Source organism: Plectropomus leopardus, chromosome 21, assembly GCF_026936395.1.
Source record: "Plectropomus leopardus strain MGB_pleo_1.0 chromosome 21, ASM2693639v1, whole genome shotgun sequence".
Taxonomy (NCBI): domain Eukaryota; kingdom Metazoa; phylum Chordata; class Actinopteri; order Perciformes; family Serranidae; genus Plectropomus; species Plectropomus leopardus.
The window spans coordinates 28,062,693-28,085,192 of NC_142196.1; the positions used below are offsets into that span (position 1 = coordinate 28,062,693).

Here is a 22,500-nt window from a genome sequence, read left to right on the forward strand (position 1 = left end):
GTTAACGCGCAGATGCGGAAGAAGCGGACGGCGGGTCGCGTGTTGTTTGTTACATGACTGAGTCTCGTGCTCACCTGAAGTACTTTGTACCTGAGAGCACTTTTGTGTACTGCCTGTGTACTTTTACTCTGAGTACGCGGTAGAAAACACGAGCCTTCATTTAAAAAGGAGCTTAAAGATTTAACCTCTGTAGTTTAAAGTAAAACTACTCTGTTCAGCGTGTTTACTCTCTGCAGTACTGCAGCAGATACAGTTTGAAGTACTAGCACTTCGAGTATTTACAGTCTCTACCTCACTACTGACTAACACTCAGTAAAACACCTGTAGTACACCTGCAGTATGTACTAACATAACAATGATACAGAGAGTACTACATATGTACTTTTACTCTATGGAGCTGAAAATGTTTGTGTACTTATCCCTAAAGCTGAGACTATTTGTGTACTTTGACAGTGAGGCCTGAGAATATGTGGGTACTTTTACTGTACTATACTTTAACTTAATGTGGTTGAGTATACTGGTGTACTTTTACTCTTTATACTTTAACTTCATGAGGTTGAGTATACTGGTGTAATTTTACTCTTTATACTTTAACTTCATGAGATTGAGTATACTGGTGTACTTTTACTCTTTATACTTTAACTTCATGAGGTTGAGTATACTGGTGTACTTTTACTCTTTATACTTTAACTTCATGAGGTTGAGTATACTGGTGTAAAGTTATTGCTGATAGTGGATATTTTTTCTGCTGATTCTTGTGTACTTTTGCTGCTGATACTGGTGTACTTGTACTGCTGAAGCTGAAGGCGGTGGCGGTGGACGGAAACCTGAACGTGGTTCATCAGAATAATGTGCAGTTTGACTCCGAGCTGCCTGAGTTCAGGTAACATCCACAACACGGGCTGGTAGTACTAGTAGTATTAGTCGTAGTAGAGATGGTATCAGTAGTAGTAGTAGTAGTAGTAGTAGTAGTAGTATAGCAAGTAAGTAAGTAGTAAAGTGATAGTTGCAGCAGTAGTAGTGATATTATTAGTATGAGTAGTGGTATTAGTAGTAGTAGTAGTAGTACTAGAATTATTATCAGTTGTGGTAATAGTAGTATTATTAGTAGTATTAGTAGCAGAAATATTATTGTAATTATTATTATTATAAGTAGTAGTATATGTTAGTAGTTGCAGTAGTAGTAAGTAGTTTGTGTCAGTATTAAGAGTCTTAGTAGTATCTTCGTGTATCTTTGTGTGTGTTTATGTGTGTGTGTGTGTGTGAGAAAGAGACTGCTGTGATTTTATTTTGAAAGGCTTGTCTTTTATTGTGAAAGTGTGTGGTTGTCTGTGCAGGACGGGGGGCGGAGTTCACCTCCACGCTGACAGACTGACGGTCACCTCGCCGCCGCTCATGTGGGTGAAGGTGGGTCAACTTTTAACTCAGTGTGACCTTTGACCTCTGATCATCTCCCGCTGTGTGTGTGTGCGTGTGTGTCTGTGTGTCCTCGCGCTGCTCTGTGATTGGCTGCTGTGTCTCTGTGTGTCATCAGGCTCTGGACCTGCTACTGGACAAAATGAAGAGGGCGGGGCTTGACTTCTCCCGTGTGGCGGCGTTGTCGGGCAGTGGCCAGGTGAGGCTCAGGTTCCTCCACGCCAAACGACAAACAAAAAAAATAAGGATTTAGGATTTTCCTCCATCAGGATGAACAGCTGCAACGCACAAACAAGCAAAACAAAAACAACAACAACAACAACAGAAAAAAAAACACAACCTAGAGGGACATGAAGCAGGGTGTCCACATACTTTTGGCCATACAGCATACTTGAAATTAAACGAAAGATTTCACTGTTTGGTGGAATCACCATTTTTAAACCAAACAGACAAATTTGACTAAATTGGCAGAAAATTGAATGGAGTTTGGTGCAAAGATGCTCATTTCTAAATAAAGAAAATCTTTAAAACAAGCATAAAAAAGTGTTGAAATATATCACTTAAATTGGCAGAAAATTGAATGGAGTTTGGTGCAAAGATGCTCATTTCTAAATGAAGAAAATCTTTTCACAGTTTTTATGTATTCCCATGATTTTTTGCTCTCACCTGAATGAGTTTGGTTTTTTTTTTTGTCCCTCAGCAACACGGCAGCGTTTACTGGAGACGAGGAGCGTCCGAGACTCTGCGGCAGCTGGACCCGGACCAGGAGCTGCACCAGCTGCTGCAGGTCCGTGTGTGCACGCTCACACGGTACACGCATGTGGTCACATGTGCAGAGTGTTGTGTTGTTCAGTGTGCTGTGGCGTGTGCTGACAGGGCAGCTTCTCGGTGCGGGACAGTCCCGTGTGGATGGACTCCAGCAGCACTCGGCAGTGTCGGGACCTGCAGGCGGCAGCAGGGGGAGCTCTGAGACTGGCAGAGATCACCGGGTCCAGAGCGTACGAGGTCACACCTCTTCAAACTGCCCGTGCTGCACATGGTGCTCGCTGACCACGTTATTTGGGTTTAATGGAAACTGAAGAGTGTGTGTGTGTGTGTGTGTGTGTGTGTGTGTGTTTGCAGCGTTTCACAGGAAACCAGATCGCCAAAGTGAGACAGACCCGACCAGACGAGTACCAGGACACCGAGGTGAGTCTGCAGATAATTTCTGTTTTCACAGTTTCTGATTAATGGATTAATTTTTAGGAGATTTTTTAAATCACCCGCATGTTGTGTTTAATAATCACTTACAATTTTTAAAGGGAAAACAGGCAATTTTTAATAATTAAAAATATTAAAACTAAAATTTTAAGACAAAATTTGCCAACATATTTCAGTAAAAATGACCAAATGTTCCATAAAAATTAGCAAAACCTTGTTAAGACCTTGTGTGTGTGTGTGTGTGACTGTCTGTGTGTGTGTGTGTGTGACTGTCTGTGTGTGTGTGTGTGTGTGTGTCTGTGTGTGTGTGTGTGTGTGTGTGTGTGTGTGTGTGTGTGTGTGTGTGTGTGTGTGTCTGTCTGTCTGTGTGTGTGTGTGTGACTGTCTGTGTGTGTGTGTGTGTGTCTGTGTGTCTGTGTGTCTGTCTGTGTGTGTGTCTGTCTGTGTGTGTCTGTGTGTGTCTGTCTGTGTGTGTCTGTGTGTGTCTGCCTGTGTGTGTGTGTGTCTGTCTGTGTGTGTGTGTGTGTGACTGTCTGTGTGTGTGTGTGTGTGTGTGTGTGTGTGTGTGTCTGTCTGTGTGTGTGTGTGTGTGTGTGTGTGTGTCTGTGTGTGTCTGTGTGTGTGTGTGTGTGTGTGTCTGTCTGTGTGTGTGTGTGTGTGTGTGTGTGTGTGTGTGTCTGTCTGTGTGTGTGTGTGTGTGTCTGTGTGTCTCTGTGTGTGTGTGTGTGTGTGTGTGTGTGTGTGTGTGGGTTTTCAGAGGATCTCATTGGTCAGCAGCTTCGCAGCCTCTCTCTTCCTCGGTGGTTACGCTGCCATCGACTACAGCGACGGTACGGCCCCATCGTTCAGTCACTCATGAATTCACGTGTTTGGCGAGCTTATTGATTGGTCACGTGTCCATAAATTTTGAGTTGTTATTAAAATGCAGCGACGACGGAATAAAAGAGAGACATCACGAAGTTTCCTCGCACTAAGAATCGATCATAGTGACGAAAGCTTCAGAAAACCCTGAGAACGATGGCGTCCTGTAAGAAAAACATTTTAAACGAAAGGTTCATTACATTTTATTTCTTTTAAAATCACACAATGACGATGAAACGGCAGGAATAAAAAATCAAATGTCTCATTGCAGCAGAGTGTCCCCACAGACAGCGTCCAGTGTCTCACACTGAGACACAGTTTATTTAATGTCCTCTGGGTGTCCTCGCCTTCTGTCTGTGACAACCAATCACATCTGTTCAAATAATGTAAGTTTGTGGCCCGTCCTGCTCCGAGACTTTCCCTCAATCTGTCCTGCCGGAGGTTTTCGGATCTCTGTGAGGATTTACTCTGCGAGTGTTTGTGAATACGACCGCCGAGCTGAACCCGTCCGTCCCACCCTCAGGTTCAGGGATGAACCTGCTGGACATCAGGACCAGGAACTGGTCTGAGATCTGCCTGGAAGCCACCGCCCCTCACCTGGAGCGCCTGCTGGGAGCCCCGCTGCCCTCCACGTCTGTACTGGTGAGACTGGTCTGTCCATAGTGGGACTGTGTGAAGGGGATTTTTCTAGAATTTAAGGATGTTACTTGGATTTAAGGACATGTCAAGGATCTAAGAACATTTCTCTGATTTTAGGACATTTCTAGGATTTTAGGACATCTTAAGGATTTCAGGATATTTCATGGATTTAAGGTCATTTCAAGTATTTTGGGACTTTTGAAGAATTTAAGGACATTTCACAGGTTTCAGGACAATTCTAGGATTTTGAGACATTTCGATGATGTAAGGACATTAGTGTCTTTGCTGTGTCCTCTGTCGGGGGTGTGGGGGATCTATTTTGATGCTGTTTTATTCACTCTGACTCCTTATGGAGACTAGAAGGACAAACATTCACAGTGTCAGTCACTTTGACCACCACAGAGGATTTGCTGTGGTAAATGTGAGTTCAGGTTTTGTCCCAGAATCCTCTGAGTGTCTTCAAATATCCAGTTTTGGAGTCACAGTTGCAGCTGGAAATGCTGCCGGTGTCTCGTTGAATAAACTCGTTCTGTTTCTGCTCTTCTGTTCTTTCAGGGTCCCGTCTGCTCCTACTTTGTGCAGCGATATGGTTTCTCCGAGCGCTGCAGCGTGGTGGCTTTCACTGGAGACAACCCGGGTAAAACTTCCAGATCCATGTCGTCAGGACCAGAGCCAGGACTCTGCAAATACTGACAGACTCTGAGAGACGCCTCTGAGAGACGCCTCTGAGAGACGGCCTCTGAGAGACGCCTCTGAGAGACGGCCTCTGAGAGACGCCTCTGAGAGACGCCTCTGAGAGACGCCTCTGAGAGACGCCTCTGAGAGACAGCGTCCTCCTCACCTCGCAGCAGGATGTGCTTCTTAACACGGCCCAAAAATGACCAAGAAATTAATTTTTTAAAAAATAATTGAAAAAAATTCCCTAAAAATATGCAGGCTGATTAAGTTTTAAAAAAGAGCTAAAAATTGATTTAAAAACATGTGAACACAATTTTAGTTCTATAATTATATAATAATTATAGATCGAGTTTTCGTTTTTCCAAATTGTTATTATTTTTAAAATTTTGCCCTTTAAAAAAACAAACTAAATTTCGGCAGAACTGTCAGAAAACCACAGCAGAGTTTTTATTTTCAGTCAAATCTGTTTTCTGTCCTTCTCAGCGTCTCTGGCAGGAATGAGGCTCCAGCAGGGAGACATCGCTGTAAGCTGAAATTAATGTCATTTTCTGTTGTTCCACGAACTGATTAACCCTTTGAAACCGAGCAAACCGGCTTGATTTCTTGTAAAAACATGGAGAGAAGCAAAGAGCAGATTCATGAAACAATTTCATAAAAAATACAAGAAACCTGGAAAAAAAGGTTCAGAACAGCAGCAGGAAATGCTGAGAGACCGTAGTTCTGTGAAATAATTTTAAATATGTAATGATCATTTTAATGTTTTTCCTCAGCTTTTTTCTGTTTTCAGACGTTTTTCTTTAGATTTAAAAAACAATTTTCTGTCACAACAAATTTCTTACAATTCCCAGAACGTTTCCCAGCAGGGCACTTCTTTAATTCAGCGATCTGCTCCGAGTTCAGAGGTGTCCGAACTAATGAAACGTGTCTGAACACAAAATATACAAAGTGATGACGCCATCAGGTTTCAAAGGGTTAATGGATATTTGTAAAGTAACTACAGAGTAAAGCACTCAGTACTTGAGTAAATGTACTTAGTTACATTCCACCATGACATTATCTAACGTGTCCGTGCGTGTGTGTATGTGTGTGTGTCCGTGCGTGCGTGCGTTTATGTGCGTGTGTGTGTATGCATGTGTCCGTGCATGTGTGCTTGTGTGTCTGTGTGTGTGTGTGTGTGTGTGTGTGTGTGTGTGTGTGTGTGTGTGATCGTGCGTGTGTGTGTGCGTGCCTGTATGTGTGTCCGTGTGTGTGTGTGCGCATATGTGTGTGTATGCGGCTTTGTGTGCATGTGTTCATGCGTGTTCATGCGTGTTCATGCGTGTGCGTGTGTGTGCGTGTGTGTCCAGGTGAGCCTGGGGACCAGTGACACGGTGTTTCTGTGGGTCCAGCAGCCTCGCCCGGGGCTGGAGGGCCACGTCTTCTGTAACCCGGTGGAGCGGCGTGCGTTCATGGCTCTGCTGTGGTGCGTTTGTTTACATTCACAGAGTTTAATACCCTGCAGAATAATAAGTAATCAGAGTAACTGATTACTTTGTAATTTGTGACCCCAAATATCTTGAAATCATGATTATGTTTGGCAAAGTGATAAAGTGATGACTCAGGAAATCAACGTGATGAGCTATTATTGCTATTATTATATGCTTTACTTTTATTCAAAATAATGATTTAGTATCACAAAATTATTACTTGGTGCATATATATACATATAAATATGTATATATATATACATATAAATATATATATATATATATATATATATATATATATATATATATATATGTATTAATGAAATTTAATTTTTTCTCATAATTTTGTGGAGTTTTTCATCATAGTGACTTACATGATGTTTTTGATCACGTTGGTGGAAATTGGTTTCCTTATTTTTTGTTTAAATTTCTGTTTAAACAAAGAAAGAAAGAAAAAAGAAAGTTATTAAATTATGTGTTAAATAGATATTTTAGGAAATATAATGACGTTAAAAAAGATTAAAGAATGAAGTCAAACAGAAATCAACTTTAGCTGAAAGGCAGCGACGGAGAGAAAAATGTGGAGAAAAAAGGCGATGAAAGCAGGAAAGGAGAGACGTGATGGACACAAACGGGGAAACCTGCGAACGCTCGAACCCTCCGAGACTCGTTTGTTCAGAAGCTGCAGAAGAAGAAAAAAAAACGGCATTTATTGATTTCCTCCAACAACAAAGAGGAAGAAACATTTTGGGCGTTTTGCTGCTGCAGCCTCAGGAGCTCCGTCAGCTCACCTGCAGGACGCCAAACACTCTTTATGTCGGGAAGTCCCCTAAAAAATCAAAAACCTACAAAGAAAAGTACAGTTTTGAGAATGAATAGAGCTTCATTGGACTGATCTTTAGTTTTGGGGTTTTTTGTTATATTTATTTTTCATTTTCTGATTTTAGGATTTCAAAACTCTGCTCAGCCTGCTTTTTTTCACTTTGTTTTTAGTAATTTAAGGACGTGTTAATTAAGTTAAAGTCTTTATTTATTCATTTATTCTGTTCATTTTTTTGCATTTATTTCAAATTAATTTTAAATATATTTATTTACTGATACATCACTGTGTGTGTGTGTGTGTGTGTGTGTGTGTGTGTTTGTGTGTGTGTGTGTGTGTGTGTGTCCTCAGCTTTAAAAACGGTTCTCTGACGAGGGAACGAATCAGGAACGAGTGTGCTGGAGGATCATGGGAACTTTTTTCTGCTGCCTTGAGAGAAACGCCGCTCGGAAACAACGGAAACATCGGTGAAGTTTCTCTCTCTGTCTCTCTATGTCTCTGTCTCTCTATGTCTCTGTCTCTTCTGTCTCTCTCTCGTCTGTCTCTCTATGTCTCTGTCTCTTCTGTCTCTCTCTCGTCTGTCTTTCTCTCGTCTGTCTCTCTATGTCTCTGTCTCTTCTGTCTCTCTCTCGTCTGTCTCTCTCTTGTCTGTCTCTCTATGTCTCTGTCTCTTCTGTCTCTGTCTGACTGGTTATTTTCTGTCTTTTTTCAGGCTTTTATTTTGACACTATGGAGATCACTCCTCCTGCCGTCGGGGTTCATCGCTTTGACCGGGACGACAGCGAAGTCGGTGGACAGACATTCAGACACACAGAGAGCATTTGTGTCTCAGCTCATTTATGCCTCACCTGTCCCCCTGTCCCCCTGTCCCTGTCCTGCAGGTGTCCTCCCTGAGTCCTCAGCAGGAGGTCCGGGCGCTGGTGGAGGGACAGTTTCTGTCCCGGAGGCTCCACGCTGAGCGTCTGGGATACTCCATGAGTGAGACACGTCCACCTCCATTAACACCTCCGTCTGTCCATCCGTCTGTCTTTCCCTCTTCCATCTGTCCATTTATTTTTTTAATATATTTATTCTTTTATTAACATTTAGTCGTACAAATACACTCCATCACAAAAATCATCAGAAAATAAAATGAGGATATGAATAATAATAAAAATCATTCTGTCATTATTTTTAATTTCAGGAGAGAAAACGTGAATCTTAATGAATCAGGTTGATTATTGTCCCGCCGTTCTCCGTCTTTAATCACAGGAGTGAGAGTGCGATGATACGTGCACGCATACGGACGTTTATTAGTCAGAGTTACGTATCGTGAGATCAGTGCGGCGTTTGTTTGTTTGTTTAGTAATTCATTTTTGTTATTTTTTTCTTTTTGCCTTCAATTTTTAATTTATTTCTGAATTAATCTGAAATTAGATTTACATGACATCACAAAAAACTGTGCTTATACGATTGTTTTTACACTTTTTGTTATTTTTCGTTGTTTTATTCTGCACAAAGTTAAATAACTATTGAATGAAACTGTATTTATGTGCGTTTTAGTTCCAGGAACCAGAGTTTTGGCAACAGGAGGAGCTTCATCCAACAAAGAGATTCTGCAGGTCCTTTTTATTAATTATTATTTTTTGTATTTATTTAATTTTAGTCATTTTTAAATCTATTTATTTTAAATTTGCTTTGTGTATTTTCCTTCTTTGCATTTTCACCAATGTATTTTTAATTAAGTGGCAAATTAATTTATTTATAGTTGTTCATTTCTTTTGTGTTTATTTTTTAATTCACTTTTAATTGATTTTTAAATCTGTTCATTTTTAATGCATTTATTTGTTTATTATTATTTTCTTTGCACAAACAATTTTCATTCTTTTTTATAATCCATTTATTTATTTCAGACCTCTTTAATTATTATTATTATTATTATTAATATTTAATTAAAATAATTTTGGAAAAAAAAAGAAGAAAAAACAAACTCCTCATTTGTGTCTCTCAGGTTTTATCTGACGTGTTCAACGCTCCGGTTTACACCATCGATCTGTCCAACTCCGCCTGCCTGGGGTCCGCCTACCGAGCTCTGCACGGTAACACGCACACACACACACACACGCACGCCTTCAGTCAGTGCTCAGGTAAAAATGAGCCACTGAGCCTTCAGTCAGTGCTCAGGTAAAAATGAGCCACTGAGCCTTCAGTCAGTGCTCAGGTAAAAATGAGCCACTGAGCCTTCAGTCAGTGCTCAGGTAAAAATGAGCCGTACATGTAAAGGTCTCCTCTCTGATTGGTCGGCGTGGAGCAGATGTCACAGATTCTAGCCGTGTAGCGAGCCGGTGAACGTCCCTCGCCACAGAGGATCCCCACCGTGGTGACGGCGGTTTAATCTGCATGCAGGAGGCGAGACGTGAAACGTTGCGTGTGCTTGAGAAAGACATCATGCAATCCTCCTGATGGCGGGAAAACGGCTGAGTCATGAGTTACATCACAGCTGCAATCATTTCCTCAGAGTTACTCACATACAGCCGAGACACTGAGGACATCTGAGACACTGCAGAGACAGGAGACGCTGCAGGAGACAAGGCACACTGCAGGAGACAAGAGACGCTACAGGAGACAAGGCACACTGCAGGAGACAAGAGACGCTACAGGAGACAAGGCACGCTGCAGGAGACAAGAGACGCTACAGGAGACAAGACATGCTGCAGGAGACAAGACACACTGCAAGAGACAAGGCACACTGCAGGAGACAAGAGACGCTACAGGAGACAAGACACACTGCAGGAGACAAGAGACGCTACAGGAGACAAGACACACTGCAGGAGACAAGACACACTACAAGAGACAAGACACACTGCAGGAGACAAGACACACTGCAAGAGACAAGACACACTGCAGGAGACAAGAGATGCTACAGGACACAAGACACACTGCAGGAGACAAGAGACACTACAGGAGACAAGAGAAACTACAGGAGACAAGAGAAACTACAGGAGACAAGAGACACTACAGGAGACAAGAGAAACTACAGGAGACAAGAGACGCTACAGGAGACAAGAGACCCTACAGGAGACAAGAGACACTACAGGAGACGAGACACTACAGGCCAAGGATTTTTTTAAATCTGTGATGACAATAAAGGCTTTCTACACTCTTCTATAACAGCCACAGAGACACAACATTACCAGAGACACAAAATTACCACAGAGACACACAGAGAGACACAAAATTACCACAGAGAGACACAAAATTCCGACTACCACGTCCTCTATCAACAGAAAGCCTCCTGCTCCGTGAGACGTGTCCTCGCATGTCCACTAATTTCCCCCTTTGATAAACACATGATGAAAAACACGAAGACTCAGGAGTGAAAATGTCCGTCCTTTGATTCGCAGCGAGTTCAAAGAGTCAGAGCAGCAGGAGGCCGCCGAGAGACACGAGGAGGACGAGCAGAGCAGCGTCCTCTCTGAATGTAATGAGACATGCTCTGCTGTGTCAGGGAGACACGCAGAGGACACACATGACGAGCAAGTAAATACAGAGGCGAGAAAGTCACCGTGGCGTATCCGCTGTGGACAGCAGCGTCCTCATTAGGCTGGGTGTCCCCCCAAGGCTTTATATAGAGACCAAAAGTCCAAAAAAGGACATGCAGTGTCCAAAAAAAGGACTCAGACAGACTACAAACAGACACCAAATGTCCTAAAAAGATACAAAATAACTACCAAGAGACAGAAAATGTCCAAAAGACACAAAGTGACTCTTTATGTTTTAACACACGTTAAAAAAACATTAAAAAATCCTTCAGGAAATGACATCACAATAAGCAAAAATACCATATATGGAGGTACTGGAGGCGGGCCCAGACTCTGAACCTCTGATTGGTTAAGGGCGCTCTAAGAAACCACCTGATTGGTTAATGATGCAGAAATCTAATCTCTGATTGGTCGTTGTGTGTTTTCAGGCCTGGTTGCAGAATCTGGAGTTTCGTTCTTTGATTTGGTGAAAAAAGCACCGGAGCCCCAACTGGTCGCCACCCCGCATCCCACCGCACGAGAGGTACACACACACACACACACGCGTGCACACACACACACACAAACACACACACACACACTGTTACTGTTCCTCAGCGGTGTATATGGCATTTATTGAATTAGTCACAGTGTGTGTGTGTGTGTGTGTGTGTGTGTGTGTGTGTGTGTGTGTTTTCCTGGTTTATGGAGCTTCGTATTTCCCCGCAGGTGCCCACACGCACCGTCATGTTTTGGCGTTTTGCTTGGCTCATCACTCGGGAGGCTGTGCGGTGCAGCGTGGGGGCGGAGATGATCTGAGGGCCTTTTAGCCTCAACAGAAACGTGTAAATGAGAGCGACATGCAGTCGTTAACTCTGATCACTCCCAAAATAACTTTTAGGTTTGATTTCAAACTTAAGACGAACGTGGAAAAGTCGAGGACGACTGACGTTCACAACACAGTTTGAGGTTGAATATTTGTTTTTTTGGTGTTAGAACACGTTTGAGAAAATGTCGTCTGTCTCATCTGGATAAACATGAAGAGAAAAAACCTGAAAACGCGACGACGCTGTTTGTTTGGTTTTACAAATCACGAAACAAACCACTCCTGGTTCCCTCGTGTTGAAGTCAAAGGGGTTTTATGTGATTATGTGATTGTGATATCTAGAACACCTTGAGGATATTTCTTCAAATTTGGCACAAACGGCAACCTGGACTGAGCCATGAACTGGTTAGATTTTGGTTGTCAAAAGTCAGTGTGGCCTTGAGTTCGTCCCATTCTTGTGAACACAATATCTCAAAAAGGCCTTGAGGGAATTTCCTGAAATTTGGCACAAATGTTATCTTTGAGTCAAGGATGAACTAATGAGAAGTTTGTGGTCAAAGGTCACTTTGACCTTAAAAAAACATGTTTTTTACCTTGTCAAGAATTCTTACACCAGTGATGTCAAATTTTGATTGGATATTCTTGGCTAAGGTATATAAAAACGTCTTGAAGGAATTTTTAATTTGGCACAAACTTCCACTTGGACTCAACAATGAACTCATTAAGTTTTGGTAGTCGAAGTTTACTTTTTACTTTTCCTCTGTCTTATTCTTGTGAATTTCAAGAACACGTTACGGGAATTTGGCACTAACGTCCACCTGGACTGAACCATTAAAAGTCGCTTTGGCCTTGCATCTGTACTGCTCTTGTAAACAAGATATCTTTAGAGGCCCTTGACGGAGTTCCCTTAAATTTGGCACAAACAAGGATGAACAGATTATATTGTAAAAATGTCAATGTCACTTTTATCATTTGTCCGTCTCATTCTCATGACTGCTCAAGAAATTCTTGAGGGAATTTCCTGAAGTTTGGCACAAACGTTCACTTTGAGTCAAGGATGAAGTGTTAAGAATGTGGTGTTCTTGGTGTGCAGTCACATCCACACTAAAAGCATTGTCAGCTGTCATTGAAACACATCAGTCTGAACAGACACGGACATAAATGTAACTGCAACTTAACCGGTTCACGGAGGCGTTCAGCCGCGACGCGGGGATTCTAGTTTCCTGTTGATTCTAACTTTTTGGTCCAGCTGACTCCTCAGAGTTGTCCTCAGCTGAGGACATTTAACAAACACCACACAGCTTCACACTGCTGTTAACACACAACCATCAACCCTGACGCAGTGTTAGTGCTCTGTGTGAGAGTGTGAGCAGAAAACAGGTCAGACTGATGCAGATATGAATATGTAACACACACACACACACACACACACACACACACACAGGAATAACTATGCATGAATATGTGTATGTGCATGCATGGAAACACATCTAAATATCCATGGCTGCAGAAACACACACACACACACACACACACACGCACACACACACGCTGTCCTACTTTCATGACTCACTGCCTCTTCATTAAACTGCTTGTTCTGGTATGGAGCAGCAGTGAAGAAAATAACTCGACACACACACACACACACACACACACACACACACACACACACACACACATATGCATTATGTTGAGTTCAGCCTTGTTGACCTTTGACTGGAGAAGTCGGAGACTCGACCAATAGCAAACGAATAGCGACTGAGTTTTAGGATGCAGTCCAGTGATACTCAATTTACAGCCTTCTGGACAAATCTGGCCCCTGATAGGGCCCCTGGTGGCCCCCAAACATTTTCTAATTCTCAGATAAAATAAAGTGATTGGCTGTGTGAATAGTTTTTGTCTTTTTAAGGTGTCAGAGACGTAAAAAGGATCAAAACAGATGCCCACACCCTCCGACAGAGGACACAGCTGAGACACTGATGTACAAATGTCCAAAAATCCTACAAATGTCCTAAAATCCTGTAACAGCCTCTGAAACTTATAGAGAAAGAAATCATGACTTTCAGGAGATGACTCTCTGTCTCTCTCTCTCTCTCAGCTGACTTTCATTTGAATAATCTTTATTGACATGTTTTTACAGAGCAGCTCAGCACGAAGCAGGAAACAACACGACGGTTTATAACGCAGCGTAACAACAAAGTCAAGTCAAGTCAAGTCAGTTTTATTTATAGAGCCCATTATCACAAAACAAGGTTTGCCTCAGAGGGCTTTACAGTGTACGACATCCCTCTGCCCTTAGACCCTCACATCACCCAAGGAAAAACTCCCCAAAAAGAACCCCTGTAACGGGGAAAAAAAAGAGGAAGAAACCTCAGGAAGAGCGGTAGAGGATAGTGAGGGATCCCTCTTCCAGGACGGACAGACGAGCAATAGATGTCGTAAATAGCAAGTGAAATACAATCATGGCAAAAGGAAAGAGAAGGGGGGGAGAGGAGGGGGGGGCACAGAACAATAGAAACAGATGCATGTCATATTACAATAACAGCAGGTGTGAAATTAGTAATTGCTCTCTATGATGATGTTGATAGAGATGATAACAGTCTCATGCATATGTGAAAGGGAGGTGTCCAAAGGCAAGATCACAGCATCGGCGCAACCAGGACCAGACCACGATCAGGGGCGGCGGGGGCACAGAATCAGTACAGCCACAGCACGAGCACAACCAAAGGCAGGGTCGCAGCATCAGCACAGCTATCACCACGGTCAGGCACAGTCAAGGTTACGGCCAGGATCCAGGGAAACTAGGAAACAAGGGAGCAGGAACGCTCCCGAGAGGCAACAGGATTAGCGTAGTGCAGTTCAACAGACCCAGGCTCTGTAATCGCGAGCCCCAGGTGGTGAGAGTACCACAAGGCTATCACAGAGCTAAGCTAAGCTTGCACATGGCAATGCAGTTAACAGACATGCATGATTTCTGATGGCAGCATTGAGAGAAGGAAAGGAGCTCAGCGTATCAGGGGAAGTCCCCCAGCAGGTTAAACCTATGTCAGCCTAACTATGGGCTGGTCCAGGCAGCCTGAGCCAGCCCTAATTATAAGCTTTATCAAAGAGGAAGGTCTTAAGTCTACCCTTAAAAGTTGAAACGGTGTCTGCCTCCCTGACCGAAAATGGAAGATGGTTCCATAGGAGAGGAGCATGGTAGCTGAAGGCTCTGGTTCCTAACCTACTTTTGGAAATTTTGGGAATCACAAGTAACCCTGCGTTTTCAGAGCGCAGTGATCTTGAGGGTTGGTAAGGAACTATGAGCTGTGACAGATAGGATGGAGCCTGACCATTTAGAGCTTTGTAAGTAAGGACGAGGATTTTAAATTCAATCCTGGATTTCACAGGGAGCCAGTACAGAGAAGCTAAAACAGGAGAAATATGATCCCTTTTCTTGCTTCCCGTTAAAACACGAGCAGCAGCGTTCTGCACCAGTTGGAGAGACCTAAGAGATTTGTTTGGGCAACCAAATAATAGGGAATTACAGTAATCCAGCCTAGAGGTGACAAATGCATGTACTAATTTTTCAGCATCTGTTTGTGATAGGATATGTCTAATTTTTGCGATGTTACGCAAGTGAAAGAAAGCCGTCCTTGAAGTTTGTTTTATATGGGAGGCAAAGGATAAATCCTGGTCAAATAAAACTCCGAGGTTCCTTACAGTTGTGCTAGAGGCCAAGGTAATGCCATCTAGAGAAATTACATTGTTGGAAAAGGAGCTTCTGAGGTGTTTTGGGCCAAGAACAATAACTTCAGTTTTGTCTGAATTCAACATCAGGAAATTACGGCTCATCCAGGCTTTTACATCCTTAAGACGCTCTCGGCTCGTGTTCGGAAACTGTTTTTTAAGTTGAGCTCATGTTTTTTCTCTCTTCACTCTCATCTCATTTTGGCCTCCTTCACTTCCCCGAGTCTGCGGTCTCATTTCGTTTGGACTTGAAATTCATCACAATTTCACATCTTCACATCAGCGCGTCTCTTTTCTTTTTCTGTCTCTGTGTAAAAAAAAAAGAAAAAAAAGGAAAAAGCAGCCGCTTGCTTCAGAGATAAGAGGAGAAAAACAATTCCACAAAAACAAAAGTCAAGAGCAGAAGTGATAATGAAGAAAGTGCAGGAGGGGGAGCGTGGTGAAAAGATTTTCAGAGACAGTCGGGGACAAAGTGCAGCGAGTTGATGAAGAAAGAGAGGAGGAGATGAAGGAGAGGAGGAGATGAAGGAGAGGAGGAGAGACGGGAAGATGAAGGAGGCGAGGGTCAGAGGGTGAGCAGTGACGGGGTTTTACTTTCTTTTTATTTTCTGTCAGTCATCGTCCCAGGAGAGAGAGGAGACGCAGACGCAGCGCTCATTTCAACCTGCTTGCCTTAATTACTTTAAAATATCTGACAGCTCGACCCGTCTGCTCCTCTGCACCTCCTCGGCTCCTCCTCTGCACCTCCTCGGCTCCTCCTCTGCACCTCCTCGGCTCCTCCGTCTGCTGTTTAACACTGATTCATCTGGACGCGCCATCACAACCAAACGCAGGAGACGCAGAAATAAACATGCCAATAAAGATTCAAAGAGCGGAGCCTCAAACGGAGACAAACGCAGCAGTGTGACCATTTTAAACTAATTATCATTAACAGGAAGTCATTACAGCCCCTCCAAAATATAACACAATATTTATCATCAGATTTTGACAAAAATCTACAGTGGTCCAAAATATTTTGGCAATTTTAAAATTATTCTCTAAAAAATAGTTTTTAATATTTCAGACTGATGATTTCTTTTATGTTTTTTGTTGTCTGTCCGTCCTATTCTCGTGCAAATGAGATCTCACAAACACCTTACGGGAAAATTCTTCAAATTTGGCACAAACATCCTCCTAAACTCAAGGAAGAGCTGATCAGACTTGGATGGTCAAATGTCACTGTTATTGTGGCCTTGCGTCTACCTCATTTTCATGTAATATCTCAAAAACACTTTGTGGGAGTTTCCTTAACTTTGGCACAAACATCCACTTCGATCAAGGATGAGCTGGGTAAAATTTGGTGATCAAAGGTCTTTGTGACCTTATGTTCATCTCATTCTCGCTATTGTGATATCTCAAGAATGCATTGAGGAATTTTCCTTAAATTTGGCACAAATGTCCACTTGGACTTAACAGTGAACTGATTAAATTTAGTTGTCAAAGGTCATTGACCTGGGTGACCTTGCATCCATCTTATTTTCATGAGCACGATATCTCAAAAACACCTTGAGGGAATTTCTTCAAATTTGGCACAAACGTCCACTTGGACTCAAAGATGAACTGATTAGATTTTGGCATTCAGCGGTCAAGGTCTCTGTGATCTTGAGTCTGTTTTTAATTATTGTGACATCTCGAGAACACCTTGAGGGATTTTGTCAAAAACTGACACAAACGTCCACTTGTATTCAAGGATGACCTAGTTAGAAAAAGTGAAGTACGATTCAGCAGCCGGTGAGGCGTCTAAGTTTCTGTATCTCTGCAGACACACACACACACACACTCACACACTCACACACACACACACACTCACACACACACACACACACACACACACACACACACACACACACACACACACACACACACTCACACACACACACTCACACACACACACACACACACACACACTCACACACACACACACACACACACACACACTCACACACACACACACACACACACACACACACACACACACCCCCCCACACACACACACACACCCCCACACACTCCCACACACACACACACACACACACACACTCTCACACACACACACACACACTCACACACTCACACACACACACACACACACACACACACTCACACACACACACACACACACACACACACACACACACACACACACACACACACACACACACACACACACACACACACACACACACACACACACACACACACACACACACACACACACACACACACACACACACTCTGCAGGGTCCCATGTTATTCTGATGTAGTTGTATGTTTACTGAAGTGATGTTCTCTCATGTTCGTCCTCCATAATTAAACAGCACAGCTCATGAATGAATAACAAGCTCCACTAAAACACCTAGTCCACACACACACACACACACACACACACACACTGATTAGCCGCTGAATGAATATTCTCTGTGTACTTACTGTACAGCAGCATATTAAATATGAAGCAGAACATAACAGAAAGTGGGTAACGTGTTCGGCGGGGCCATTTTCCTCTTGGAGGTGTTGTTCGTCTTCACATTTGTTAACTCGCTCTGTGAAATCTCCCTCTGATTAAAAAAAAAGCAAAATACGTTTACAGTGTGATGCTGCTGCTTTTAGATTAGATTAATTGTATTAATCCTGAAGGAAATTGAAACACCAAGCAGCAAAATGCAAGAAATGCATAAAAAGTGATAAGAGCTGATAAAGATGTAAGACAGAGAAAGAGAAAATTATTAGAAAATGTAAAAAAAAAAAAACAAACAAAACCAAAACACCTTTTTTAAGATTTTTTTAAAAAAAAAAAATGGTGCTTCTTTAGGGGTCAGGTAATTCATTAATTTTTTAAACTGTTTTTATTTTTCTTTTTACTTTTGCAAAATCTCAGGTTTAAAATGTTAAAAACAACATAAAAACAAAAACAGACACTAAACGACTAAAACCTAAAAATAACAAAAGTCAGAGTGGACTGATTTCTGTCTGTGTGTGTGTGTGTGTGTGTGTGTGTGTGTGTGTGTGTGTGTGTGTGTGTGTGTGTGTGTGTGTGTGTGTGTGTGTGTGTGTTTTGCAGGTGTACGACCACATGCTGAAGCGCTTCGCCCAATTGGAGGAGAGAGTCCTGCAGATGACCCGCCCCTGAGCCATGGCAGCCAATCAGCTCCCACAAAGACGTGCACGCCCTTTAATCGAGGTCAAATCAGAGCACTGAATATGACTTTTAGTATAAGAGAAACTAAATTAGGAAAGGTGAAGTCTATGAGTGATAGATCAGTAATAGTCAATGAAAGTAAGTGATTGATGACATTTCAACACATTCTCATCCCAGTTCATCAAATATCGGCGCTCTGTCAGTGAATCTACACGTGAAACTTTGACGCTCTTTTTACCCCGCTGCGTCAGTTTCAGCCGCTCGGGACGGCGTGTCAGTTTAACCTTTTTACACGCACTTTGATTTTTAAAGAAATGACAACGCACTTTAGTTTTAGGTTCACTGCCTTCACACTGAGGAGCATTTTAGTCTCTTTTCTTCTTCCTGTTGTGATAACTGTGTGTGTGTTGATGCATGTGTCCTAAATGTAGTCCAGATTGTGTATTTGAGTGTAATCAGTGAATTTGCAGCTCAGCTCCTACAATAAGTCTAAAATACACTGTGGAAACTAAATAGTTACATTCAGACTGTTCAGGTCCAAAAATGCTCCATTGAAACCCATTCAAACTGACATTTTTGATCCCACAGCCATCAGAGCAGAAAAACATGCATTTAACGAGTTAGATTTTTAAACAATTAACAGTTTCGGATGAAGTTAAATTTTTGTAACGAAAACTTACAAAACAACAATCCAAATGTGACTTATTTTAATTTCAATAAAGTAAATGACATCACAAACACCACGCTGTTTTTTAAATACTGTAACTCTATTGGGATATATATATATATATATATATATATATATATATATCATTTTTTTAATGTTTTTTTTTCAGAATTGAAAACAGTGAGACGAGGTTAAGTTGTAGAGAAACATCATAAATCTGTAAATAACTAACAGATCAGGCAAAACAAAGCAAAAAGACTAAAAAGGAAGTTGATCCATTTCTTTTTTCTCAGGTTTTTGTCATAACCTTCCTTCCTCCCACATTTCTGAGTGAAGAGTGAAGTCAGACACTTTGCTCAAGTTTAAAAGGGTTAAAAAAATGTTCAAATATATACTGAAATGGAAGATGGCATTTTCACTTGATGAGCTCACTCTAGTGTTTTTTTATTATTTTTTATTACATTTGGTGTAAGACTGTCTCCTCAGTAGGAGTCAGGACATGGATTCAGTCTCTGCGTGGACAGCTGGAAGTCTGTCTTTGCCTTCATGGACACTTTAGAGTCCATTAGTGTCTGTTTTTGTCTCTTGGAGTTGTTATCATACGTTATCGTCTGTCTGGAGACGTTATGTTTTTGTGTTGTCTGTCCATCCGTCCCATTCTCCTGAATGTGGTATCTCAAGAACGCCTTGAGGAGAAATGTTGAAATTTTAGCACCAACCACCACTTGGACTCCAGGATAAAAAGACAAGATTTTGGTGTTCAAAGGTCAAGGTCACTGTGACATTGCATCCATCTCATCCTTAAACGTAATATTTCAAAACCACCTAAGAGGAATTTCCTCTAATTTAGCACCAACGCCCACTTGGACCCAACAATGAACTTATCAGGGTTTGTTGGTCAAAGGTCAAGGTCACTGATCTTTTGTCTGTCCCGTTTGACATTCCATTAGTCTCTTTCTTGTGAAAGTGATGTCTCAAGAACACGTTGAGGGAATTTGTTAAAATTTGGCACAAACGTTATATTCAACTCAACAATGAACTTTTGGTGGTCATTGGTGAAACGCCAAGGCCGTTGTGACCCTGCACCCATCTCATCCTTGTGAACGTAATACTTCAAGAAGTCCAAAAATGCCTTGAGGAAACTTTCTCACATTTGGCACAAACGTCCAGATGAACTAATGATGAACTGACAAGATTTTGGTGCTCATAGGTCAAGGTTCCTGTGACCTTGTGGTCATCCCATTTATGTGAACACAATATATCAAGAGCACATTGAGGGTATTTGGCACAAATGTCCACTTGGACTGAACAGTGAACTTATTAGGTTTTGGTGGTCAAAGGTCAACGTAACTGTGTCCTTGCATCTGTCTCATTCTTGTGAACAAAATACCTCATGAAAGTCTTGAGGGATTTTTATTTAATGATTTATATTTTATTGTAATTTTTTCTTTCAAATTTGGCACAAACATCCACTTGGACTCAAGGACAACTTGATTAGCATCTTGTGGTCAAAGGTCACCATGACCTAACAAAAAGTGTTTTTGGCTACAACTCAAGAATTAAATTATGAAGTTCTGACATTTTATATCCAAAACGTCAACTTCACTGTGAAATCAATATTCTGCAAAAACACTTTTCTAGCTGTTATTCAGCATCCTAAGTCTAAAAAAAATCTGAGAACCTAATTTGTGATTCATTTATTTGTTTTCTTTGTGGTATTTCATTGTCACATTATAACTCCCTGCAGCCTCGGGACTCACGCCGCTAATCAGTTTAGCTCAACTGCTACAAAAGTCTTTATTTTAAGAATGAATTTGAATAATGTGCTTCATTAGGGACAAAAAAATCCTTCCCTGTAATTCATCATTTAATATTTATAAAGTCACGCCGACCCAGGTGAGACGTGCATTCTCATTTTGTCAATCAAGAGTTTAAAGTTACCTGCCGTCCTTTCAAAAAGTTCAAACGTTTCTCATCAGCGAATGAGACGCCGCCAATCATTCTGACAGATTTTCAAATCTCTTTGTTATCGTGAGGCGATTCGCTCGGTGCTGACTCCTCTGTGCTGGTACTTCACAGGAGACGTCACTGTTCACGAGCAGTTAGTGAGAATTTACACATGACGTATGGAGGAGGAGGAGGAGAGGGAGGAGGAGGAGGAGGAGAGGAGGAGAGAGGAGGTGACTGAAACAGAGGGCCACAGGGGCTGCAGTCAAATACTGAGAATACACATCTGGCAGCGCCTCCGCACCATCTGCAGACCAGTTGTCGCTCAACACGGTTGATACTTGCAACAAAAACTGGTCCCCATATACGGAGGATCGAAGATGCCAAAATCTGAAATAAAGTTATAGATTACTTGATAAATGAATTGATATGCCATTACATGGGGCAGGGTTCAAAGGAAAAATAATAAATACAGAAATATATAAATAAATAAAATGTGTATAAAGTGTAAAAACTAATAAATATATATGATAATATAATATATAATATATAATATGAGTATATGCATCGAGGATTGCTGTCGTGTGTATCTGCATATAGGATATTGGTTAAAAAAACATCCAGTATCATGTATCCCCAGTTAATTGTAGATTTTAATAGATTTTATTTTCAGCGCTCAGAAACAACGACGACAGTAAACATCAGAATATCCGCCAAACCTCATCAGAAAAAAAACCCTCAAAATACACACAACCTCAGTTCAGTCCTCGAATTTGGGTTCAAATTTGGATGAAATTTGTCCTCCTCGTCCTCCGTCCCTCCGTCCCTCCGTCTCTGTCTCTCCTCTATACTGCTGTCATCACACGCAGTGATGTCATCAGATTATAGACCAGAGGTTGATAAAGGCTGGCTGCAGTGTGTGTGTGTGTGTGTGTGTGTGCGTGTGTGTGTGCGTGTGTGCGTGTGTTGTGAGAGAGATCACGTGCACAGCATTTTTTCCCCGGTGACTAATGCCTCAGCCATGGGAGATTGAGTTCGATTGAGAGGGGCTTTACTGTGTGTGTGTGTGTGTGTGTGTGTGTGTGTGTGTGTGTGTGTGTGTGAGTGTGTGTGTGTGTGTGTGTGTGTGTGTGTGTGTGTGAGTGAGTGAGTGAGAAATGCGGCAGAAGAGAATGGGTTCACACGAGGAGACGGGCACTGCAGAGACTGAGCCACACGTGTGTGTGTCTGCATGTGTGTGTGTGTGTTCGGTCTATAGCATTTACAGCGGTGGAGGGGGGGTGTCCTCAGATGACACACCCAGGAGAGCTGCTGCTGTGTGTGTGTGTGTGTGTGTGTGTGTGTGTGTGTGTGTGTGCGTGTGTGTGTTCATGTGTGTGAGTGGGTGGGGGCTACCAGTTGTCCTTAAATGCCATCTGTATCCCCAACAAACCCCCTGAAAGATCCTCCTGTTCCTTGTGTTGCACATCTGTGTGAGTGAGTGTGTGTGTGAGTGAGTGTGTGTGTGTGTGTGTGTGTGTGTGTGTGTGTGTGTGTGTGTGTGTGTGTGTGTGTGTGTGTGTGTGTGTGTGTG

General features: G+C 42.1%; 2 protein-coding genes across 3 annotated transcripts in view; one reads left to right on the forward strand and one right to left on the reverse strand.

The window, feature by feature from the left end:
* The window catches only part of LOC121963594 (uncharacterized), a 6,050-nt gene extending 5,922 nt beyond the window's left edge, over window positions 1–128 (reverse strand). The window contains exon 1 of the mRNA XM_088071888.1: window positions 1–128. This exon is cut by the window's left edge and continues 122 nt beyond it. The gene's annotated coding sequence lies outside the window, so the exon portion shown is untranslated.
* Window positions 1–19,051, forward strand: part of xylb (xylulokinase homolog (H. influenzae)) — a 19,242-nt gene extending 191 nt beyond the window's left edge. The window contains exons 2-19 of one of the 2 annotated variants that reach the window (XM_088071886.1): window positions 801–883; window positions 1,338–1,407; window positions 1,535–1,615; window positions 2,117–2,203; window positions 2,293–2,421; window positions 2,539–2,604; window positions 3,374–3,446; window positions 4,001–4,119; window positions 4,672–4,753; window positions 5,278–5,318; window positions 6,141–6,256; window positions 7,432–7,547; window positions 7,793–7,866; window positions 7,962–8,058; window positions 8,623–8,681; window positions 9,071–9,158; window positions 11,030–11,124; window positions 18,236–19,051. In XM_088071886.1, coding sequence (XP_087928012.1) covers window positions 801–883; window positions 1,338–1,407; window positions 1,535–1,615; window positions 2,117–2,203; window positions 2,293–2,421; window positions 2,539–2,604; window positions 3,374–3,446; window positions 4,001–4,119; window positions 4,672–4,753; window positions 5,278–5,318; window positions 6,141–6,256; window positions 7,432–7,547; window positions 7,793–7,866; window positions 7,962–8,058; window positions 8,623–8,681; window positions 9,071–9,158; window positions 11,030–11,124; window positions 18,236–18,304 — 1,545 coding nt within the window. In that variant the 3' untranslated portion in view covers window positions 18,305–19,051. The remainder of the gene's footprint in view (window positions 1–800; window positions 884–1,337; window positions 1,408–1,534; window positions 1,616–2,116; window positions 2,204–2,292; window positions 2,422–2,538; window positions 2,605–3,373; window positions 3,447–4,000; window positions 4,120–4,671; window positions 4,754–5,277; window positions 5,319–6,140; window positions 6,257–7,431; window positions 7,548–7,792; window positions 7,867–7,961; window positions 8,059–8,622; window positions 8,682–9,070; window positions 9,159–11,029; window positions 11,125–18,235) is intronic. The other variant, XM_088071887.1, reaches the window with a different exon arrangement.
* Window positions 19,052–22,500: the final 3,449 nt, after the last annotated feature.